Raw genomic sequence first — 11918 nt, 5'->3', positions numbered from 1 at the left:
TTGTGTGCCCTAGAAAAGCCATGCTTTCATCCTAATCCAGTCTTGTGGGAACAACCGTTTTCTCTTAAACCTTATCAGCGCTGTATATTGGAGAGTTGATTAGATTACCTCTAGGGAGAAGTGACTCACCCAATTGTGGGTATTAACTTTTGAATAGAGAGAGATGTGACTCCACCCATTCCAGGTGGGTATTGATTAGTTTTCTGGAATCCCTTAAAAGAGGAAGCATTTTGGAAAAGACTTCATAGTCTGAGAGAGTCAGAGTCCACCAGCTAGAGACCTTTGGAGATGAAGAAGGAAAACGCCCCTGGGGGAGCTTCTTGAAGCAAGAAGCCTGGAGAGAAAGCTAGCAGACATTGCCATGTTCACCACGTGCCTTTCCAGTTGAAAGAGAAACCCTGAACATCATTGGCCTTTCTTGATTGAAGGTAACCTCTTGTTGGTGCTTTAATTTGGGCATTTTTATAGACTTGCCCTAATTGGGATATTTTCACAGCCTTAGAACTGTAAACTAGCAAATTAATAAATTCCCCTTTTCAAAAGCCATTCCGTTTCTGTTATATTGCATTCTGGCAGCTGGCAAACTAGGACACATGTCAATTGATAGGCCTCAATAATACTGGCATTTATAATTACCCAGATGGTTACCTTTAGCACAGTTCTTTATTCTTTACGTTGCTTTGAACCACTGTCTAGTGTTTTATAACCAGCTGGGTGATGACAGAGTTTTTTTTATGCTCAGCCTTCCTATGGGAAGGTCTCCTCAAGGTGGATGCAGCGTGCAGGGTTTTCCTGTGTTTCTGGGTCTCTGTCTTGTCCTGGGCCCTTGCTTGTTTGCTGTTTTTGAGTCCCCTGTTTACAGGCATTTGGTTGACACTGTGTTTCCCAGGAGACAGACTTCAGTGATTGAAGCGGGAAGGCCTTAGTCCCAGACTGTCTACCTCTACAGATTTGTACATGCCTCTCATTGTCTCAACTTGCACAGAGGGCAAATTCTGGGAGGAGGGGGCCACAGGAGCACAGGTTTTCCCAGACTAAAGAGGACAGCAATCCCTCAAGGAGGCACAGACTAACTCCAAAGCAGCCTGGGGAGCTTATGGAAGGACACCAAGACCTTCTCCCAATAAAATGCTGCCATCTGAAAATTTGACTCTGATATGTCTTTTGACACGTCCAATAAATTATTGTGGAAGTGATAAAATGAACACAAAAGTACTTTTTAAACTGGACTAAAGACTTCTGAGGTCTTTTCCAGCCACAAGAAATTGGTCACCTCTGCAGGAGCGAGAGTGCTGAGATTCTGCCTGCCAACCCTAAATCTGCCAACACTTCCGTGAACATGTGCAGGACAGAGTCCAGAGAACACTTGTCTCTCTTGACCTGAAAGTGGCCTGGCCATCACATTAATGACAATGCAGGGCCTATTACAAGCAAGGAAGCTGAGCTTAGGCCTCTCCCCAATATGTGCTTTCTATGGCTTTCAGCTTGAGGCCCCACAACACCAAACCAAGCCCTGCCCCAAAGTCCAGGAGCAGCCGACCACTGCCCCTAACACCCCAGGTGGGCAGTCACCCAGGAGCAAGCAGACTGTGTGCCCGATGTCTAGGGATCGCCCTCAGCCCCCCTCCTTCCACACCCTCCAAACCCAAGCCTTCACCAAGTTCTGGCAATTCTACCTTCCAAATATGTCTCAAATCCACACATTTTCTCTCTCTCCTCTGCCACCACCCCAGCTCACAGCTTCACCTCCTGGGCTTGTGCAACAGCCTACTTAGCTACACTGCAGCCACGGAGATGGTTTCTTAACCCTTTTTGGTGCACTCTGCTCTCAGAGTAAAACCCAAATCCCCGTCGTGGCCTGACGGGTTTGCACGATGGGACCCGGGCCTCTCCAGGCTCACCTGGGGCTTTACGTCGTTTTCAGTCCCCAAAATTTTCATCCTCTGCGTGGACAGTTTCCCCTGCCTAGCTTAGCTGGCTTCACCTGCCCTACCTCTCACCTGCTCCTGACACATTTTCTTCGGACTCCGCTCAGTATGTAATTTCATAAGTACAGTCACTTGATTTATACCTGCCCGCCCCGCTGGACGCCAGCACCAAGGAGACAGCTGGAGCGGGGCCTGGTGCGCAGCTCAACTACACAGGTGCTCGCTGGAAGGGCCGGTGCCCGCACCTGAGACGGCGCTCCGAGGCCGGCTGCAGCCGCTAGAAATGTGCTCAAATTCACAGAAAATTATACATTTAAAAACTGCCTGGTCACTTATGTCCCTCACCTAAGGCCTCCACCCCTCTCCATCCCCAAGGAGGACAGCCAAACCCGGAGCCGAGGCGTAGCGCCCTACAGCTGGACCTCTCGGACCCCGACGGCCCCTCCCTCCCCGCGGGGCCACGCCCACCGCAGAACTGCGCCGCCACGGCGCAGGGCAGCCCCCGCGGGTCCTTCAGGCATTAGCCGGGCAGCCCCCAAGGGGTCCTCGCGCCGTTGCGTAGCAGCCGCGAGGACGCGGAAGGGCAGGGTGCGGAGGCTACGCCATGTCTTTCGAACAGGCTGCAGCCGCATCCGCGCGCTCTTGCTGTCCTCGCCCCGGAGCCAGGTGAGGCTGGGTAGCTCCTCGGCGTGAGGACGGTGTCCGGAGACGTTGCCCCGCAGGGTCAGCCGCGGCCGTGAGGGCTTGGGGCAGGAAGCCACGCGTTGGTTTAGCTCTTCACCAGTCGGTCCGACTAAGGGATGCAGGTGGGATGGCGGACCTTGTTTACTAGTTTCTCTGCGGCTCTTGAGGTCGGGAAAACGGGGCTTACGCCGTGCCCGCGCAGAGGCAGCAGCCGGGCAGTGACAGGCGGGACACTCGGGCGCACAGCCCTGTTCTGGCTCTTACCGCTCTAGACGCTGCCGTCGTGTGTCTCGTGCTCTCTGAACCTGTGCTCACGGTGAACACTCGGTAAGTGTGCCTCATCACCGTGCTGCCCCGTCGGCATCGTCTGTGTGCTCCCAGCTCGCCCCGAGTCTGGAATATGGCCCATGCTCAGTAATGCTTTTTAAGTCGTTTTTTGCTTTGGGGGAGTGCAGGGAGTAGGGTTTGGGGTGAGTAGGAATTAAATATTTGTCTTTAACGTGTTGTTTGTGCCCAGCAGACAATTTCACATGGGAAGCTGGCAATGAAGGGACATCAGCATTTAGAAGATATCTGGACCTAGTACAGGTTGAAAGAGTCTTGGAGAAGAGAGACTGGGGACCCACCAGCGTGGAGGGAGGGAAGCATCCACTATATGCAGGAGGATGGAGAGTAAAGGGGAGTTGAGAGGTTCAGGTGGAGGACCTGGAGTGCAGGCTGTAGGGGGTGGTAGGCTTCATCAGTGATAGCAGCTCAGGTTAATTCACAGAGCACTAGCCTTGCCAGACACTGTCTTACATCAAACCTATAAGATGGGCACTGTTTTTTTTTTTTATTCCTGTTTTACAAGCAAGAAGGCTATTTTGTATGTAAAACCTGTAAAGCTTCAATAGGGCTTTAAAATAGTCTCTTCAAGTGACAGTGGTTGGGCTGGTATTGAGCACAGCTGCAGGAGAGAGAAAACATTGAGAAGTCACCTGAAGAGGATGATTGCCAGATAGTCTTGGTGGGGACTGCATTATGGCCCCAAGGCTCGGCATGTGGTGGCTAGAGTTATGGTGACCAGAGTAGGATTTGAGTGGGGCTTTGGGCCCTTCCTTCACTGGCTCACTGACACCCCTCTCAAGGTAAGGGGAAGAAGTAGGGTAGGCGAGGAGGCTTATCTCTCTGAATAACAGCATCCTCTTCTTGACTCTCCCAGACTGTAACAAGACCCCCTCCCCTGGGCTGAGCCCCTCTCCACAGCCAGGAGCCAATGGCTGGGGACAGAGCCAAACCCTGTGAGCTGGACCAAGAGAAATATGATGCTGATGAAAACGTGAAGATCATCTGCCTGGGCGACAGTGCGGTGGGCAAGTCCAAGTATGTTGGGAAATTAGGGAACAAGATTAGGGTCTAAGCAGAGGTCAGCAGGCCATTAGAAAAGTCCCACAGAGGCACAGGACCATGGCTTCTTGAGGCTGGTGAATGGGTAGCCTTGGCCAGAGCCCAGGAGTGCACAGGGCATTGAGGACAGAGCAGTCAACAGCTCTGTGAAACATCATGGGTATGGAAGGCCCCTGAGCTTTGTCCAGAGTGCCTGGCCCAGGTGTGGGGTGAGCCACCCTGGAGACTCTTGAAGCAGTCCAGACAAGGAGGTGAAAACTGGGGGTTTTGTGTGTGGACTGATGGGTTGAGAGGGTGGTGACAGGGAGAATGAAGAGAGGAAGTGTGTGAAGTGTGAGCAGTACATCTAGTCGCAGGTTGGGTGAAGGAGGTAAAGTTGTTTTTTTCCGGGGAGCTCACTGAGACTGAAAGGACAAATGACGGCCTTCATCATCATGAAGGTTTGCTTACCTGTGTGCACAGCCGGGAGAGCTGAAGGGAGGCTGCATGGTGAGGCAGCTGGTCTCTATAAGACATCAGCCTCAGGACATTCTGTTTCTCCCTGCCTGGGGCTGGTGAAGGCACAAGCCCATCTCTGCCTTCACATGGTGCTGAGCAGGGTCAGTTTGGTCCTGTATCCTCAGGGCTCTACTTTCATCTTTATTAGCACACCTTGGACTCAGGTAGTTGTGTTTTTTCTTCCTTCTGGGACTTCAATGACATGGATATTGTTTTTTCTTATAGTCCCACAGGTTCATTGTTTTTCATTCATATTATTTATCTTGGGTTGTTTTTACTGTTATATTTTCAGGTTCAGTGATTCTTTCCTCAGCTTCTCCATCCTGCTGTGAGCCCATCCAGTGAGCTTTTCATTTCAGTTATTTTACAGTTCTAAAATTTCCATTGGGTTCTTATCCATATATTCTATTTCTTTGTGAGACTTTCTTTAAAACCTTTGTCAGGTAATTGTAATTCTTTGTCATTTCAGTGTTAGCATCTGCTTTTTGTGTGTGTGAAAAAATATGCATAACATAAAAATCACTTCAAGTGAACAATTCTGGGACATTAAGTACATTAAAAAATATTGTGTAACCTTCATCACTGTCTATTTCCAGAACATTTTCATCATCCCAATCAGCAGCTTGTACCCGTTAAGCAATAACCACCATTGCCCTCTCCTGCTACCCCTGGTAATCATGGTCCTGCTTTTCAGTCTCTATGAATTCGCTTAAGAGAAATTGTACAGTATTTGTCTTTTTGTATCTGGCTTATTTCACTCAACATGATGTCCTCAAGGTTCACCCATGTTATCAGGACTTCCTTTTATAGCTTAATAATATTCCATCATGTTTATATACCACATTTAGTCCATCCATTCATCAGTGGTGGATGCTGGGATTGCTTCTGTCTTTTGGTTGTTGTGAATAATCCTGCAATGAACATTGGTGTGCAAATATCTGTTCAAGTCCCTGCTTTCAGCTCTTTTGGTTAAATACCTAGAAATGGAATTTGTTGGATCATATGGTAATTCTATATTTGGCTTACTGAAGAACCACCAAATTATTTTCCATAGCGGCTGCACCATTTTATATTCCCATCAAACTAGTGCTACTATTTCTCTGCAACCTCACCAAATCTTATTTTCTATTTTTTTAATAATAGCATCCTAGTGGGTGTGAAGCAGTATTTCATTGTTAGTTGTGATTTGCGTTTCTCTAATATGTAATAGTTGCACAGTTCTTCATGTGCTTACTGACCATTTGAATCTCTCTTTTGTAGAAATCTCAATTCAGATACTTTGCCCACTTTTAAATTGGGTCTTTTGTCTTATTGCTGTTGAATTGCAGGAATTCTTTATGTATTCAGAAGTTTTTTGTTTTGATTAAGTCCAATTTATGTGTTTTCTTTTGTTGCTCAGGCTTTTGGTATAAAAACTAAGAATTCATTGCCTAATATAGCGTTCTGAAGCTATTTCTCCTATATTTTCTGCATGAGTTTTATTGTATTTGGATAATTCGGTGCAAGGCTGGCTGGTGCACACACTCACTTTCACACCTGTTGAGTTTGTGGGTCACACACACTGCCCCAGTGTCTTCGTTTCTTCCACTGAGCTTGGTGCTCACCCTGACAAGGGGAAGCAGCTGTAGGTGCTGAGTTAGGCTGCAATAGAGAGGTGCCATGTGCAGACCTCAGGTGAGCCAGGAAGGGAGGCACTGTGGGGAGCATGGAGACATGCAGGTGACCCCAGGGTGATGCCTGGGTGTGACGCAGCGTTGCGGGGGAGGCCCTGGGCTGGCTGGTTGACCACCCTGCCCTCCTCCTTACAGACTCATGGAGAGATTTCTCATGGATGGATTGTATCCTTCAAGATGTGAGATAAACCTGCCACTTGTCGCTGCAGCCCTTCCCATGGGCACCTCAGCCCCACAGCTGCCCAGCAAGGTGTTGGGTGAGAGTACCCAAGTGGCGTCTTGTGAGTAGCACTGCATCTTTTGTCACTTGCTCATGCTCTGGTTTGTCTCATATTAGGAAGGCAGTAGAACAGCTAAGAGCTCCTCATCTAGGGTCAAATTCCCGGCTTCACATCCTGCTTCCCCCTCATCAATAGCCTCTGACTTTGGTAGGCCCTTTCACCTCTGAGCCTCAGGTTCCTTGTTGAGCAAGCTGGGAGCTTGTGGCCTGGTGCCACCAACCCCAGGAGGACGACATGGCCTGAAAGAGGACTCTTCCCTGGTCTGCCCAGGCTCTGGCCGTGGTCTCCAGTTTGTTCAGTGGAGTCCCCACCACCACTCTTGCCCCTGTCCCTCCCTCTGTCATCTGCCCTCCATCCTGGGTCTCCCCTGCCAGGCCCACCCTCATCCCTCCCTCTGTCCATCTGCCCTCCATCCTGGGTTTCCCCTGCTGGGCCCACCCCCCGTCTCTCCCTCTGTCCATCTCCCCCTCCATCCTGGGTCTCCCCTGCCAGGCCCACCTGCTGAGGAGTCCTGATTCTCACACCTAGGCCTGGCCTTGCTTGTGCCCCGTGGAGGCCCACTGTCTCCTGCTGCCCGTGTCCTCTGTGAGCTCAGAGCAAGGCCCTTTGATGATGAACAGGTTCTCAGGCCTTAGTGAAGCCCTGTCCAGGCAGAGCTTCCAGCCCCCCCTGCCATGACTGTCCCCTTAATGCAGGTTTAGTGTGAGCCCATCTTGGAAACAGGGATTTTTTTTAAAAACTGCCCAAGGACCCCACTGAGGATACTGGTGAGAAGAGCCAATTGGAGCCCTCAGCACCCTGCCCTGGCCCCAGCAGCCCACAGGCATTGCGCCTTCCTGGAGGAAGGTGGCTGCTGCTGCTACCTCATCCCAAGTGCTCTCCACGCAGCAGCACCATCCACACACCCCTCTGCTGGCCAGGTTGCCTGGGTCTTGTAGCTCCAGACATTCCTCTCAGGCACTTTGGGCTTCACACAAGGCAAACTATGCTTCATGAGCAGCTTGTCCACTGTCTGCTGTGGGAGCTTCTCCCTGGCCTGCTCCAGTTGCTGCCTGGGTCTGAGTCCTCCTGAACCTGCAAGAGGCCTGCCCTAAACGGGCTGCGTTTTCCAGCTGCATGATGCCATGTGTGACATCCCTGGAAAATTCTACTCGATGTCTTACCTTGGGCTTAAACTGCAGGATGAGCCTGTGGCCCCTCCACAGAGCTGGCAGGCAGAGCTGGGTGGACATCTGAAGTGAATACTCTGCCTAAAACCTCAATAACTCCAAAAAGGAAAGGAAGCAGAGGGCCCATTGTCCCCTAGCCTCTCCCCCAGCCCCTTTCCTTGCTGCCCTTTTGGTTTGCCTTTGACTCCTTAACCCATGCAGTCAGCCGCAGCAGCTGTCCACGTACGCCCTGACCCTGTACAAGCACACGGCCACAGTGGACGGCAGGACCATCCTTGTGGGTGAGCAGCTTGGGGCTAGTGGCCGAGTGGTAGGAGGGGATGGGCTGAGGTGGTAGAGGTGGGGCAGTCTGGGCAGAGAGGAGACTCCAGGCAGGAGCAGATGCCGGGTGGGACCCAGCATCTTGGCCAGGACAAGGGTGAGGCTGCAATGAGGGAAGGCTGGAAGGAAATGTGGCCATTGGCTTCATCGTAGGAGACCTCCTGTGTTTCAGGGGCTCTCATTCAGGTAATGCAGAGAAATAGCAATTGTGGTCTGAAGACTGTCTCCCACCATGGCTGTGACCTTCTCCTTGGCCAGTCCACATGCTCCGGCTGAACTGGCCACCACCCGTGGCAATCAGCCTAGCCTTGACCTTGGAGGTGCTCCTGTGTGTGTGCACCTGCTTTCTCCCCTTTCTCCCTTGTGGGCTTTCTGCCTGTGTTCTCCATTCCCCTCCCCCCAGCTGCTGGCCTGGCCCTCCTTCTGCCCAGGGCATGCCCAGCACACCGTTCTATCTCCTACTCATGTGGGAGCTGTCTGATCCCACACTTTTGTGCTTGTTAGTGCACACAGGCATTCAGTACTGCCCACTTTTTTCTCCCTAGGAGGTCTGTTCCTCCAGTCCCCATCAGGCTGTTTACATTGCAGATTTTTGGGACACGGCAGGCCAAGAACGGTTCCAGAGCATGCACGCCTCCTACTACCACAAGGCCCATGCCTGCATCATGGTACGCAACCTGCTGAGGCCAGTGGAAGCACTGGGCACACCTGCCCGAGGGGTAGAGGGGCAAGGGGTCCAGCAGCCCCAAGCCTTCATAAGGTCTGGGTCCTGGGAGGTGGGATCAGAGCCCCCAGGGGCTGACACGCCCACATGCTGCCAGAGGTTCCTAGAGAGGATCAGGCCAGGCAGAGCCTCTCGGGTGGGGGCGGGTCACTCCAGCAGCCAGGGTGAAGACAAGATGAGGAACGGCTATTCAAGCAGGTGGGCACAGGAGGGCTCCACTCCAGGTGTCACATCCTGGAGGCAGATACATGAGTGCAGTGGGCCACAGCCCTCCTGGGTGGAGCCCCTGCCCAGACAGGCTCTAGTGGTGGCCCATCTGCCACCACCTCGGCAGGCGTGGGCACTGGGGGCCTGTGCTTCACAGGGTATACTCCCTCCTAGACTAGCCCCTCCCCTCCATCCACGCCTCTCAATGGGCTGTGGCCCAGGATAGCAATGCCCAGAGACCCTAGCACGCAACCTTGGGAAGAGACATAAACGCCTGTCCTTTCGGATCTCATTCGTATGAACTTCTTGGATTGGTGTTCAGGACAGCACTTCTAGATGCTAAAAAGGAGCCTGCTTCTCTCTGATTGACTCACAAAACATTTTCGTGGATATATGCCATCTATAGCATATGAAGTAATAGACTTGTTTTCCAAATTATGAACCCTAGTTGCTGTCAGCAAGTGAAAACTTGAAACTTCTTACAACAGTATTCAGGGTGTTTTTTCTGTACAACCCCCAAGGTCAGAACCAGGGCAGGGAACAACAGGGACGGCGTCTCTGCTCCACCATTCTCACAGGCTGCATCTTCAGGGAGCCTCAAGCTTCCCCAGAGAGCAGCCTAGCAGGTCAGGAGGGGGCCCATGCCCTGGAGAGGACTGAGGGTGCTGCACCCTCCCCTGAGAACCCTCCTGGGGCTCTGAGTCCCACCAGCTCCTCCTTGGCATTCAGAATAAGGAGAGGACACTGGGAATTGCAGGAGGGTGCGAGGAAACCAGTCCTGCATGGGAGTTGACTGGTGCAGATAGCTTGGTGTGAGCGGATTCCAGAAGTTCACAGACACTGGACAGGGAATCTTTGTTGGGGATCCAGGATGGGTGGTCATTTGCTGAAATGATCCTGTGCCCGGTGCTGTGCGAGGGGCTGACTGGTCAGCAGTGAGGGGATAGGCCACCCACAGGCCAGCAGGGTGTCTGTCCCTTCTACACACACACTCAGGGCCTGCAGCAGCGGTGGTAGTCTCAAGAGTTGGTCCTTCCTAGTTTAAAATAGGTAAAAGCAATTATAAAAAGTTAATGAAATTAAGATAAATGACAACACAGGTAAAAATTGCTTTTAAAAAATGTGAATACAAATGAATAGAAGGTAAAGAACTTAAAAGTAAAACAGTAGTAACTGAAGGGAAATTCTAGAAACATAATTTTAAATTACTTCAAAGGAATGTTAGAGCAGAATTTAGACAACAAGATTAAGAATAAATTTTAAAAGCTATCATTTCTGTCAGCCTTTATCACTTGGTACAATGATGCAACTTATATGGTTGAAGTAGGTAAATGAGAGTAAGTGGTAAGATAATAAGAAAAGAGTGAAAGATGGTAACAGTAGCAGTGCACAGGTCCACGGCCCCGCCTGGCCGGCAGCTGCCCCTCTGTGCCCTGCACACCCGCTGGCCAGCAGCCGCCCCTTTGCACCTCTGGCTGGCAGCTGCCCCTCTGTGCCCTGTGCACCCACTGGCTGGCAGCTGCCCTCCTCTGCTTGTTGCAGGTGTTTGATGTGCAGAGGAAAGTCACTTACAAGAACCTGAGCACCTGGTACACGGAGCTTCGGGAATTCAGGCCAGAGATCCCCTGCATCGTGGTGGCCAATAAAATTGATGGTGGGGGCAGTTCCTGCCTGGTCCTGCCCTGCCTCCCACTCCCAGGGCAGCCTGCCCTATGTGACCACCCCCTTCCCAGCAGACCCTGAGCTCCAGCTCTCCCAGGGTACCACCTTGCCCCTGCCTCTGCCCGGGTGCACAGGCCATGACCTGCCCTCTCCCTCTACAGCAGATATAAAGGTGACCCAGAAAAGTTTCAATTTTGCCAAGAAGTTCTCCCTGCCCTTGTACTTTGTCTCAGCTGCTGATGGCACCAACGTTGTAAAGGTAATGGTGGGTGGTACAGGGGGAGGGAGGGCTGGGGGAGGGGAGGGGTGGTGAAGTGATGGGCACGTGCACAGGAGGGGATGGGAGCCCCGCTGCCACATCCCCCTCCCCACCTCCTCCCCCTGACCTGCAGCTCTTCAATGATGCTATCCGACTGGCCGTGTCGTACAAGCAGAACTCCCAGGACTTCATGGATGAGATTCTGCAGGAGCTGGAGGTAGGTGGGGTGCAAGCAGGGGTGTGGGACAGAAGCACCGCATGGAAACACAAGCACCGCATGGAAATGCGGGGGACCTTACATGCCGCCTTGCCCACAGAACTTCGAGCTAGAGCAGAAGGAGGAGACTGTGCCAGGTCAGGAGCCGAATGGCAGTGGAAGTCCCCCGCCCTGCTGAGCCTGAGAAGGGCTCTCGCCACGGCTCCCCTCAGGCTTCCATCTCATGAGCCATAGGCGGGTGTGGAAGGCCTGAGCCCCTCCCTCCAGCAGCCGTCCTGCAGACCCACCACCTTTTGCCCTCCTGCCACCATTGCCCATGACACCTGATGCTTCCACAGCTGACCCCTCCCCACATCAAGGACAAGGATGGAGTCAGCGCCAGTAAACTCCCTGGACAGCAAAATTCTATGAAGAATTAGGGGTCAACGTTCTAACCCAGGCCTGAGCCAGGGGAGATAATCAGGGAACACACCCCCAAGTCTCTGAAATAAAAGGAAATTAAGTTATTTTTCTTCACAGCTGATCTCTGGGCCTGTTCCTTCATTTTCACCAGGGGAATGATTTCTAGTCCTAAAGACCCATGTGGAATTTGGGAGGCCTCCATACTTTTCCAGCATGGTCTAGTACCATTTACTCTTCTAGGCACCTTGTTCTAAAGAGTGGATTTGAGTATCAGCTCTTTGTGTCACGGGTCTTTGAGCACCTGTGTTCCTGGATGACTTTGCAGTGCAGCCAGTGCATTTGATGACCATGAAGCTAAGCTCCCAGCGACAGCTTGTAGAGCAAGGTGACAAACCGAGTAAAGTTATTGCTGGTGAATGTCAAGGTTGGTTCCGCAACGCCCCAAGGAAACCCATTGGGATGGCAAGACTAACTGTGAGAAGCACTGCCTCAGCCCCTGTGTGAGCA

At 51.9% G+C, this 11918-nt stretch overlaps 1 protein-coding gene across 13 annotated transcripts; it reads left to right on the top strand.

The window, feature by feature from the left end:
• The first annotated feature begins 2481 nt into the window (after positions 1–2481).
• RABL2B (RAB, member of RAS oncogene family like 2B) lies at positions 2482–11525 on the top strand. 13 transcript variants are annotated; one of them, XR_013179394.1, is made up of 12 exons: positions 2482–2594; positions 2885–2939; positions 3133–3200; positions 3814–3974; positions 6305–6334; positions 7821–7900; positions 8529–8608; positions 10414–10525; positions 10695–10792; positions 10926–11009; positions 11110–11243; positions 11348–11525. XR_013179394.1 is itself a non-coding variant. In XM_077169326.1 (11 exons), the coding sequence occupies exons 4-11, from the start codon at positions 3868–3870 to the stop codon at positions 11185–11187; spliced, it is 666 nt and encodes a 221-aa protein (XP_077025441.1). In that variant the 5' UTR covers positions 2482–2594; positions 2885–2939; positions 3133–3200; positions 3814–3867; the 3' UTR covers positions 11188–11525. The 13 variants fall into 13 exon arrangements, 12 of the variants coding, with proteins under 12 accessions (XP_077025441.1, XP_077025431.1, XP_077025434.1 ...); XM_077169326.1 differs by having other exon boundaries at positions 10698–10792; positions 11110–11525; XM_077169316.1 differs by having other exon boundaries at positions 11110–11525.
• Positions 11526–11918: the final 393 nt, after the last annotated feature.

The sequence above is a fragment of the Tamandua tetradactyla genome, chromosome 7 (assembly GCF_023851605.1).
Source record: "Tamandua tetradactyla isolate mTamTet1 chromosome 7, mTamTet1.pri, whole genome shotgun sequence".
Taxonomy (NCBI): Eukaryota; Metazoa; Chordata; class Mammalia; order Pilosa; family Myrmecophagidae; genus Tamandua; species Tamandua tetradactyla.
This window is presented reverse-complemented; position numbering and strand designations above follow the sequence as displayed.